General features: G+C 37.7%; 1 protein-coding gene across 1 annotated transcript in view; it reads left to right on the forward strand.

Moving 5' to 3' along the window:
* LOC127628227 (guanine nucleotide exchange factor VAV2-like) overlaps nt 1–12,258 on the forward strand; it is a 286,511-nt gene that overhangs the window by 188,936 nt on the left and 85,317 nt on the right. Inside the window, exon 3 of the mRNA XM_052104998.1 lies at nt 10,817–10,875. Coding sequence (XP_051960958.1) covers nt 10,817–10,875 — 59 coding nt within the window. The remainder of the gene's footprint in view (nt 1–10,816; nt 10,876–12,258) is intronic.

Below are 12,258 nucleotides of genomic sequence, written 5' to 3' on the forward strand. Positions count from 1 at the left end.
CTCTAAATGCTGGGACGGTTTTCCATGCATCATGTTTATTAGGCTATATCCATGTATGTGGTTAAAGACGAAAAAAATAGAGAACAGTGAAATTGTCACAGAATCGTTTAACTTCTCCATCTTGCATGCTCTCGACTCCAGTATCTCCCACACTAACTGCCTGGAGATGGGTGGCGTGAGCTCTACTGTCTTCACTCTCATTGGTAGTCACTCCCGAATGTCACTCGTCATCTGCATAAAGTAAAAGTTTTTCAACTTTGCTTTGTCGCTCGCCACGGTGTCATCTGCTTGTGTCGCCGGAAGTCACTCTGCTCTCATTGAAAATTAATGGGATCGTGTTTGTGGTGGGATGTAGCTGGTAGTGTAAACGGTGCTTTACATGGAACCAAAGTCTAAAACCTAAGCTTACCTACAACTTTAACACTTATTTTTCTTCCTTGTTGTCTAGAAAACTAATCAATAACCTTAATTTATTTGGGAACAGATTTCAGCTCATATCTCATTGGACCAATCTGCTAAAACAGCTCCAACAATGTACCCGCTTTATAAACAAGCCTCAGATGTGGTTTTCACAGTGGCGTCTGGCACTAAGAGTGAGAGATGGCAGGGTGTGCTTGGCAGAATGCACCTCTCATTTCCTTTGTTAGCATTCAAAACAAACCGTAGGCCTTTTGTCCGTGTTCTTGTACTGCAATTACTCTATATGACTTACAGCTTAAGAAACAGTAAAATACCTCAGTCCCCCCTCATTAAGACCTTAAAAACTGCATTTTTTAAGATGTGCGTGGGGTAGCAAGAGGCTCAGCTTACATAAACTTTTTATGTATTCTACTTTCTTAAGTGTTAATTGCATTGTTTGAGTCTGAGCGTGTGCTTTTCCCCCCACCCTTAAAGCAGCACACAAAGTACAGCTTGTTATGTCTATAATAACAGTTCATAATAGCTCTGTTAAATCTTTTAGCAGAGAGCTGAAGGCAAGATCTGCACGAAACATCAACATTCACATTGCGGCAATTCAGCAGTGTTTTCCGAAACCAGTGGAAATGCAGGTATTAGACAGGCAGGCATTCACAAGTGTCTGCGGTCTAAGAAAAGTACCCTTTTGCTTTTCTAGCACTATTGCTTAGTGGATTTGTAAACACAGGGAGCAAAGCCAAAACCACAAGAGTTTTTGATAAGAACCATGTAATGATTTTCAAATGGGAATCTTCCCTCCAGATCATTTGAGGAGCCACTTTAGACTGGTTGTAAACCAACTGTATACTGCACACAACGTGTGGCCCTTGTTTGGTGGTTTTGCTGACATCTTTTCCTTTCCTTTCTTTTCCTTTCCTTTGTTTTTAAGATATGATTAAGATATGATAACTTAAGGCTGGATATCACTTTGCTTTGTTTTCAAAGTTTGTGTGTTGTCAGTTAGTTCAAAATATTATATGGTTATTTATTTACAGTTAAAAATTAAACAAGGAGATTTCTTGCACCTGATTTATCTGTCTACTTCTAGCTTTGAACACTGTGTTCTAACTAAAATCTTTGTCATAACCTGCTAAAACCTGCAATAAAACATTTCAACAATGTTTTGCTGGTTAGCTCCACCACAGTGAAATCTTATTGGCCCAAATTCCAGGCTCCTCCCTGGGATGTTCCTTTTATATTGCTCTGTGACCAATGGCTTTGTGTTTATATTTCTGTATGTAAATTCTGTTGTGAAAGTGAATGTTGAGGCTCCTTATCCAGTATGTTTTGAGTTCTACCAAAGAAAAAATGTCACACAGGTTTGAAACAACATGAGTGAACTTTGACAGAATTTTCATTTTTGGATGAACTACCCCTTTTAAGTAACATTAATTTTACAGCTAATATCAATTATCCTTCAGCACACTTAAAGCACTCACAAGTCTTTCGCACCCTCTTCTGTCCTCAGACAGAAACACATTTAATACCTCCTTTCGTGCTGAAGGGAATGACTGGGTCTTTGGTGCAGAGCCACAGACATTTGGGTCACGGCCTGAGTCCCCCTCCCCGGTGTTGCAGGGCTGACTCTGGAAAATCCCTGCTAAACACATAGCAGCTGGAATCCTCTTAGAGGATTCAGCTCAAATTCTATTGCCAACATGTTCGTCATGTTACCACGTCAACTTCCCACATGGACATGGGTGATGACATCACTTATCAGTTGATGTGAAACAGAAGCCTTTGCTGTGTTATATTTGTTGTTGTTTCTTAGATTCTTTTATTCTGATCAGTCTAGTTTGCTAACATTTCGGAAGCAGACTTAAACATTTAAGGTAAAATCTATTTATACAATCAAATTAATTAATTTTATTTTTAAGTTAGGGCTGCACATTTAATAAAAAAAATTAAGATAACAATTACAGCTGTCACTATTAACTAAACTTGAAAGTCAGTAATGTCATTTACAGCCTTCCTTTTAGGTCTAGTCCCATCCAATTTTTTGTCTGTTGTGTGCATGAATGCAATGAGAAATCAGTCATTTAAATTAAGGGCATCTTTAGGCATATAAATAATTCTCACTTTATGTGTTTAATAATTAGAGCTGTCAGAATTGAGTTAATGCATGCCATTAATTAAAAAAGATAGTGTTAATTTTTCTAACGCATTTACCGTTAATAGAACATAAACACTTTTTTGAAGGGGGGAACCTTTGTAATGTGTCCGCCCGCCCGCGCACTTCACAACACACAAACACAGAAGCACTTCCGTGTCAGTGATAAAGTTATGGAGAAAGGACCTCTTAATGCTATTTGATGTACAAAACAAGCCCAAATGTGACTTTTGATGTAAATCAAGTATTTTATAGCCTTTGTAAGGTGCATTTTAATTATCACAGAATCCCATCGTCTTAACCATCACTAAAATGCAGAATAAGGCATTTTTCTCTGCGCTTTTCATGTGGAGTTCAAAGTGCTGCTTTACGTTGAAGCTCTGATGCGAATCCTGAATGAAAAGAGATTCATATTGAGAGATTAATAAAATATTTAAATTTTGGTGGATGAGACATTAAGAGATTAAATGCCCATCTCCATCTCTAATTTGTTTCATGCAGTCTGTTGTGCTGATGGTGCTGAGTCAGTGGCAGATGCTCACACCATAAACATGCTCAGATGGGCACTCTGCTTCTCACACTTTGCATCAGTTCTGTGTCATGATCACACACTAAAATTATCAAATGCTACAATGTATGTAAAATGTAAAAAATAACAATATTAATAAAAATAATATCTGGATATCTTAAATAGCCACAGAAGAGAATTCCTTTGCAAACTTTGTACAGACAAATACCATGATATAGAGCGAGCAACAACACAGCAAGTAATGTAAATAATGTTAGATTGGTAGTTAGTTAGCAAACTGTTGCAAAGATACATGTAAAATTCTGAGAGGACAAGACGGTTCCCCAGAGCCAGCACATCAGCTCCATGCAGTGACACTCACAACTCTCCTGCTACTATAGCTAACGTCACAACAACAACTTATCTTGATTCTGTGAAACATAGCAAAACTAATGTACTAATGTTAACAGAGCAACCTCTGTCTTCAGGCCTTTCAGCTCTCACAGGTCTGTTCACCGTTGGAAAGCCTCTCCGATGTTTATGCGGCTCCTAGCCCTTGCCTGATTATATCTCTTCTTTTTAATTTTATATTCATTTTGACATTTTTCTCTTGGGCTGTTTCTCGGCCATATCTCCTGCTTGGAGTTCATTTCCCTCTCGCTCACTACCCCAATTCCCCTATCTCCCCTACACTCGCCTTAACTTTCTTTTTCTTAACACAAAGGAAGAAATTGTGAAAGCATAAATTGTGCGCAGTGATGTCATACAATGGCAGTTAATGGAGACCACCTCTTCAATCTTCAAAAGGACACAAAAGTATAATTCAGAATTCTAATAGATTATTCCATGAGAATCACTGAGAACAAATATTTTTCACAATTTCTCCCTTTGTGTTAAGAAAAAGAAAATCATATGGGTTTTAACAACACAGGGGTGAGTAAACAATGACTGAATTTTCATTTTTGGGTGAACTATCCCTTTAACAGTGTGAGGAGGTAGACCTTTGGTGATGATATGGATATATCTGTGTGTGTCTAAATTTGTTTTGAGTTTTCGAAGTTGCAGCTCTGCTTCGTTCTGCTGTTTGGTGTCCTGTACTGCTTGGCTCTAAGGTCCATGCAAGATAATGCCAGGACTTAGTGTTGCTCACTGCCATCTGTTTGCAGATCTCCTACCACTCAAATTTCCCTGCTTAAACCTAGGCACTTGACTCAAACTCTTATTTATAATTCATAAGTGTACAATATAACATTTAAACATGTGTTTGTTTATATAGCTGTTTTCTCCATCAGATTAATTTACAGTTATATCAGTTATGCATAGGTCTGTTTCAGACTAGCATGACACAGCACTGATGTTTTCAAATATGTGTGCATTTTGTTTGTAATGGGTGCAACCATGGTGATGAAATGACATTCTCTTCACTTTTCGTCTCATTGGTCTCTTCTCCACTTTTCTCCTTAATTCTCTCTTATGGTCTCTTTACTTTTCGTCTGTTATCATGTCTTCTCATTTCTTCCCATTTCTTCTTGTTGTCTTGTCTCTTTATTTTACATCTCATCTCTTCTGCTCTTTTTTATCTTCTAGTCTCTTGTTTTGTTTAACTCTTGTCTTTTTTCATCTAATCTCTTTCTCTATTGTTGTCTTGCCTATACTAGGGATGGGCACGACTACTCAAGTATTCTGAAGTGAAAGCAATGATCAATCATAAAAACAATGATTTGATAATGACCATGCGTGACATGACTTTTCACTAAACTTGAAATTCAGTGACAACTATACACAAAAGTGTCAAAGAGGGGTCTTTTTTAAAATTTTGAGATTGATTGTCATGATATTCGTCAGTAACCTTGCGATCTGAATAATCACAACAATAAGCTTGTCTCTTTACTTTTCGTCTCATGTCTTGACTTTTCGTCTTCTCATCTCCTCACTTTTAGTCTCATCTCTTTTCTCTACTTGTCTCGTCTCTTTACTTTTTGTATTATCTATTCTCTTCATTTAATCTCTGCTCGTCTCTTCCCTTTTTTACTCGTCTTTTCTCATCTATACTTTTAATTTCATATTTTATTCTCTTTTCTTTCTTTATGTCTCTTCTCTTCACTTTTCCTCTCATATTTTCTCTTCTTTTCTAACTCGTCTCTTCACTTTTCATCTCATGTCTATACTTTTTCATCGCTGAATATTACTGAATCGTCCAATCAGTTATTGCTTTACTAATTAATATAAATGACTCGTCCCCTACAATCCTACATTTCGGAAACTTACCAGCGGGTGTAGAAGCCGATGGCTCTGCTCTGAAAATGTGAAGTGGCTCAAATGTACTTTGATTAAGATGACACAGATGCTACAGTGACCTCTTGTATATGCAAAGTTGACGTAAAATATAACAGAAACACTAGTGCTATGCAAAGTAACCATCTAGCACTGATTTGCTGTTTTGATGTGTGTTTGGACATCTGAGTACTCTAATTCAACTTGACTAATTGGCTCCACTAGCTGACTTTTAAAAATCAGTAGTCATGCAACCCCTATTGTAAACACAGCAAACAGTTGATACAGACAGAGTACTAATCTATCTTCACACCAAATAAATGAATGACTGCATTACATTTGTAAAGAATGGAGGATTTGGAATGGAGGTTTTTGTCTTTTTCTTGCACTACTATTGTTTGTATGGACAGCATTGTGCCGTTTTTTGTGAGGTGATGTGTGTTGTGTCCTGACTCTGATCCAACATTCCTCATACACACGAGGCCTGAGATGAGGGGAAAATCAATATTATGAGAGAACAGAGCGAGAGGTTCTGACCTGACCGGAGGGGAGAGATGAAGAATGAGAGACCGAGCGATGAGACTGAAGGCTTGCACTAGAAATCAGAAATCAGAGAAGAGAAAGCAACAGCTTTGATACATGATTCATAGATTGTACCCGCGGGTGATGCTGTGTTGAAACTCCATAAATATTGAGGCACATTAGCGGATGTAAAGAAAAGAGATGTGCATGGAACACAAGCAATAAGCAGCAGCCTAACACATAGACTAATTTAGTGATTGATTTTTCATTCAAATGTGTCCTCCAGGCTGGACTGGTGCTGCTTGGATGCAGCCTTGGAGAAAGCCAGAGGATTGCTGTTATAATATAAGATACATTGTGTTCTATCATGATGTCATTAGTCAGGTACTGAGTGTTAGCAAGATATCACTTGTTTAGATATATGCAGACCCTGTTTTCTGCAGATTTGAGGATCTGCTGAATTCATTTATGGTAAATTGTGTTAAACCAAAGTCCCTTTAATTAATGTCAGGTCACTCGGCTGTCATTGTAAAGTACATCTCCATGGAAACTGAACAAAATCTCCAAAAATATTGGTCAAAATTATGTTCAAATAAAATATTTCAAATCAGAAATAAAATCTGACTGCAACTATATCACAAATTGTGCTTCTTTAGCTAAAATTCACCAAAACCAATATTGTTTACATGCAATATCTATCTAAAAAGGTAATGACATTTTAAAATGTAAGGATATTGATCTTTGCGGTGCTTAAAAGGCAGTGGGCTCTTTTAACTGTAAGTCAAGACTAGGGATGCACCGATTCCACTTTTTTTTTCTTCCGATCCGATTCCGATATCTGAAATCTCAGTATCGGCCAATACCGATCCATAACAGTGTTGTTGTTTTTCATAATCAGATTAGAATATCTATACCTCACTGAGTGATGCTAATTATATGTATATTAACACAAACCTCTAACTACACATTATTTCAATATAAATGTACAAACTATTAAGAAAAATTGTATTGTTAACTAGTCTACTGGATAATGCTGCAGCAAAATTAACAGTAATTCCAGTCTAAGTGTTCAATAGAAAAGTAGGCAGTTTTTTAGTTTTTTGTTTTGCAAAAAACATTCAACTTTCATTTTTTTTTTTTATTTAGTTGTAAAATATCAGTTCACTTTATTTTAGTTATTTTTTGGAACCCATTAAACTTAAATATTGTTATAATTTGTAAACAAATATTATTATTATTATTATTATTATTATTATTATTATTGACTTTGAAAATTTTAAATACAACAGTAATATATTTAAATTGTGCACCTTTAACTTTTAAACCCTTTGGCTTTTATTTTGACATTCTAAACTCTCCTGGAAGACCTGAATGTGTCTATTTGTAAGCAAGTTCATAGTAGTTTAATTTGCTTATTCAAATTCTGGTAAAATGCACCATTCTAAATGCATATTATAAGTGAACCGAACTATTGGGCATCTACATCTGAGATGTTGTTCGTGAGTAACGCACAAATGTTGCGCAACGCTTGAAGGCTAAAAATAGCTGCGAGTGTGTGTGTAAACAGAGCAGCGCCATTCAATAACGTGCTGGAGCTGCATGTACATATTATATATTTACTTATATTATCTTCAAGTGGCTTTGAATAAAATGGATGAGTTTAACTATTAACATATTAACTACTTCAATGGTGTTTTTATGGTTCTTTTATGTAATTTTTGGAGCTTGACAGGAATGAACATGACTAAAACACAGTATCGGATTTGGATCGGGCTCATCGGACCGATACCAGATCCATCTAAAAATGTCAGTATCGGAGCCGATACCGATCCAGGTATCGAATCGGTGCATCCTTAGTCAAGACAACTAACTTGCATAATTTTAAACAAAGCTCAGACTGCTCTCTCATTAGTTGCTGAAATTACAATCATATTAGCCAAATTATGTAATAAACACATGCTCAAGGTGCAGGAGATGAGTAGAACTTTGTGAAAGGCAGAAATGTGCTTTCTGAGGGGTTCTGTGATTGCAGATTCCTAGTGGGCCTAGGTATTTGTAATAAGGAATTTGTATTGTACATTTCGTGTTATGTTCAATTGGTTCCACTTAATACTGGGTATACATGCATAAACAGCTTGTATGTGTAACATATGTTTTTACTACAATCTAGAGTACATTTCTATAACTTAAGCACACAATCTGTAGAATCAACTTTATGCTACAATAGTATGAAATATGTGCCTAAAGAGTATATAATTGTCCAATAGTGTCTCTTCAGATTTGTAGTGAGATCCTGATAATAGCACACACTTGCATCTGTTTTGCTCATGCTCAGGAACATCTAGTGTCACCATGGCAGCAGGCAAGGCAAACGGAAAACATACCCATATGCATGTAATGAAGCGGCACAGCACCATCTTCACTTTTGCATATGCATGTGTGTTTCCCTGTATCTGTGTGGCTCTTCTTTCTACATTACACTCCTGAGGCCCTCTAGCAAACCATCTGAAGCCTCTAGAACAGCCTCCATTGAGTCTACTCGAATGTGACATATGACTAAAAATCAGTTTGAATACTGCACACGTTTAACCCTGTTACTTGGTACTAATGCAGCTGGGGAAGGGAGGGAGGGGTTAACAGATCTGTGAAAAGTGTTTCACGTCTGTGATGTCATTGGGGTGTTTCATGCCACATGTCCCTTAATGTTGTCATTAGCAGGGTAGAATGATCTGTGTATGCACACAAACTGTGGCACAAGACACATCACTATGTCACATGTGTTTTATTAATGGTGTCGCTAAGGCAAATATCACTTACTATTGCTCGTTCTTAGGATTAGGAATGTGAACAAGCCTTCAGCAAGCAACTTTTTGCAGCACCAGTTGTGCTATGAACATAACTTAAACCTCACATCATTTAACTTGTTGAGAAGTGGTTGTTGGGTTGACAAGATTGCAAGACGGCAGTGTTTGTTGTGTTCTTCACATTGCAGATGCACGTGGCAGAATAAACAATAAAAGGCAATAACACACAACTCAGTGCTTTAACAAGGGATGAATGTAGCGTAACCTCATCACATGCGTAAATACTTACATAGTTGTATCCGAATAATGGAAACGCAAGCGCATTTGCGCCTTCTTTGAATGTGGTCAGAATCAGTTTCTGACCACCTCTGAATGTGGTTTCAGTGATCCAATCACGATCCATTCCCAATTTGTCTTGGGTGCATTTCCACCTGTCTTTTAATGTTTTCAAGTGCATTCCGATAGCAATCCAATCTCTGAAAATGCAGGTTTATGCAAGGTGTAAATGGGGCCACATTAAAGGAGCAATCCAAGCAGTATATAGTGACTAGAATATCAAGAGGAATTGGCCTATTGAGACCTAGAAATCACCAAAAAAAAACTAACATGGTGCCAGTTTGAGCGGTGTTCAAAATATGGATTCGACAATATATCTTCATGTGCTCCTTGCTGATGCGTGTATCAATATAGCTGTGCCCATATCGATACTGCAGCAAACTGTAAGATTGAGTGCTGCCTATCACACGACGAAATGGCTTTCAATCACCTGAGTAGTAGTAGACCACTGCATTTAAATTAGATGAGACTCTTGCTACCACAGCCAAAACTTGAACCTAAAATATATGTGCATTTTGGCTTTTTTTCTGCGCCTAGCAATTGGGATATCCAAATACTTCAAAACAAAATTACTGCATAATGTGTAGCTCGACGAACCTCTATCTACCAGTACATAAAGCCGACAATATGCACTTGTTTTACTCTCAAACAGGGTATGAAATTAACCTGAAGACGGGTACTTTTTATAAGGTAATTAAGCTCATCTTCTCGCCAACCTGTACATTTTGGACCCGTTTGCACTGATCGGATCTCCCGTGATGGATGTTAATACCAAGTCTGAACAAGGTAATAGTGACATTTGATAAGAGTTGTCGTTGTTTAGACACAAAAACACATGTTTGAAGGAAAGTAGTTGATTTTATTTTTATGAAAAGATCAAACGAAAGTGCCTGGTTCACCCGTCTGATTCGCTTTTTGTAGAGGCACGCTTCCATGTGAGCGCTTATTACAACACGCAAAATAATAGTTTTCTTCCTTATGTCAGTGGCCTGCAAACAGTTGATTTTAGGTCATCTTAAAAGATTCAGAGTTGTGAATAGCCTATACTGTATACTGTACAGTAAATGAATGGGTGTAGAAAAAGATATGCAGTGGAGACATCATGTATATCAAATGTGAGGGTGAGTTAGACGAAATATATGAAGAAATTTAAATGGCAGGCAAATGTCTTTTTACTTGATCGAGCACAGCATATTTTGCACTACCATCTGTGACTCTGTGTATTTATGAATGTGGTCTACAAAAATGGTAATAACATTTGTTATATTAAAGTTACTAATTACAATGTCCTGTAATGATTATTATACAGCTCTTCATTTGAATACAAGAATAGTGTGTAGTTGTGTTTGACTTGTGTTAAGTTGTTTAATCCTAGAGGCCTTACACACTTTAAAAACAGGATTTGATTTTAAACCAGAATATTTTTATCTATAGGAAGGAAAGGGTAACAAAAAACACTTTGAAAGCAAAGAGAAGAAAGGGTCAATGAAAGTAATTTATGGACATTAGTGTTTTGGTTGGAGCAAAATTAAAGTTTACCATAAACAAATGTTTTATCACAGAAGTACGCTCAGGAGAAATTCAGTTCAATGTATCGTGATTCGTATCATATCGTGGCCTCTGTATACATGATGCGTATCGTGACTTTGTTGGTGGTACACAGCTCTAGTTTTTACATTGGCAAGGACCACCTTACTTTCTTTAGAAATAACAAATTGAAATGTATTATTTCTTGTAATTTTATTCTGAGTGGCATTTAAATAAACGTTTTATGTCACTAACTCAAATCTTCTCTTGTTCTCACAGGTGATCTCGGCGCTGTCCAGAATCTCGCACAACAGCATTGCACAGATCAAAGGCATCAGGTACTTCATGTCCTCCACACATGATTTCCTTTTAGTCCTGGTGTGTACACACAAGCCTTGAGGGAGCTTTCACAGCTCTCTCAGGTTCCACCTTTTATGTGGCTCTATTCAGAGGGCCCGGAAGGGAAAAGTAGTTGGCACAAACAACAGTATATGTGCGAAACCTGTGGGCCAGCTCTAGCTGAGCCTTTTGTGAAGTGTGTAGTTCTCGCACCCCTTTGGTATTTGGGGGGCTTTATTGGCAACTGGGATCACTTCCTATCTCATTATTTGCCCAGTCAGCTCTCCCATCCGCACTGCTTCGCAAATAAAGCCTTTATCCGACAGGGTAATAGGCTGATGAAGCGCCCCATTAGGACTTTTGCCAGAGCAGGCAGAGGTGAGATGCCTTTGCCATTAACCAGCACAGCGTAACCAACTGAGAGGTGCCTGAATCACTTTCTGTCCTCACCAGGCACACTGCTGCAGATGGATGGCCAGAATACTGGCTGCCTATTTGTCACAAGTCATGACCTAGTCATTCTAATGCAACAATTTGTCATTATTTTGAGGACTTTGTGGAATGCCAAAAGGAATGTATTGAAACTAAAATGCAGGGCTTTAAAAGTTGTCTGAAGTAATTAGAGGAACGATATGTAGATGGAACCTGGCAGCAAACGTGCTCATTGTGACTAATGCAAGTCAAATTTGCACCCTGAGCTGTTCTTCCTTACCAACCATTTTAAGGGTATTTATCAGAAGGCAATGAAAGGCACCATTGTTTTCGTTGATGCTGTGGCATGTGTCACAGCTTTGAGAGGGAACCAGCATGGAACTTTAGTAGTTGTGCAGGCTGTGTTCCAGCCTGACCCATATAGCTTTATAAAGCCCTTTATTTCAGGCTTTTGTCAGTGGTGTGTTTTACGGTTTTGAGGCTTAGAATAAATTTGGCACAAAAGTCATCCTCTCTTTTATTTGCTCTTCCAGCATCTCGCAGAGTAAGAAATTATTCACACTTGTTCGAGATAGTGTTGTCACGGTACCAACATTTCAGTAGTCGGTACCAATACCAGTGAAATTTCACGGTACTCGATACCATTTTCGGTACCAAAGCAAAACACAAAAACAGGTTACTAAACAACACTCTTATAATAACAAATTCTACAAAACATTAGCTGTAATTAAGCCATGTTCTGTCACACAAAATGCAAATCAATATTCACACAACAGGATTGTAGAGTTACCTATCTTTGCATCAGTGCTTTGTGTGATTTGGTTGCATTGTTTTATTTAAGTAAGGTATTGGCACCAGTGCAGGCACACCCCATCACGTCCCTCCACTTCAATTCCATCTTTTTGACCTTTGACCCCAGAGCCTCAGTCTAGTTTCGCTTAGGTAGATTG

This window comes from Xyrauchen texanus, chromosome 34, assembly GCF_025860055.1.
Source record: "Xyrauchen texanus isolate HMW12.3.18 chromosome 34, RBS_HiC_50CHRs, whole genome shotgun sequence".
Classification (NCBI taxonomy): domain Eukaryota; kingdom Metazoa; phylum Chordata; class Actinopteri; order Cypriniformes; family Catostomidae; genus Xyrauchen; species Xyrauchen texanus.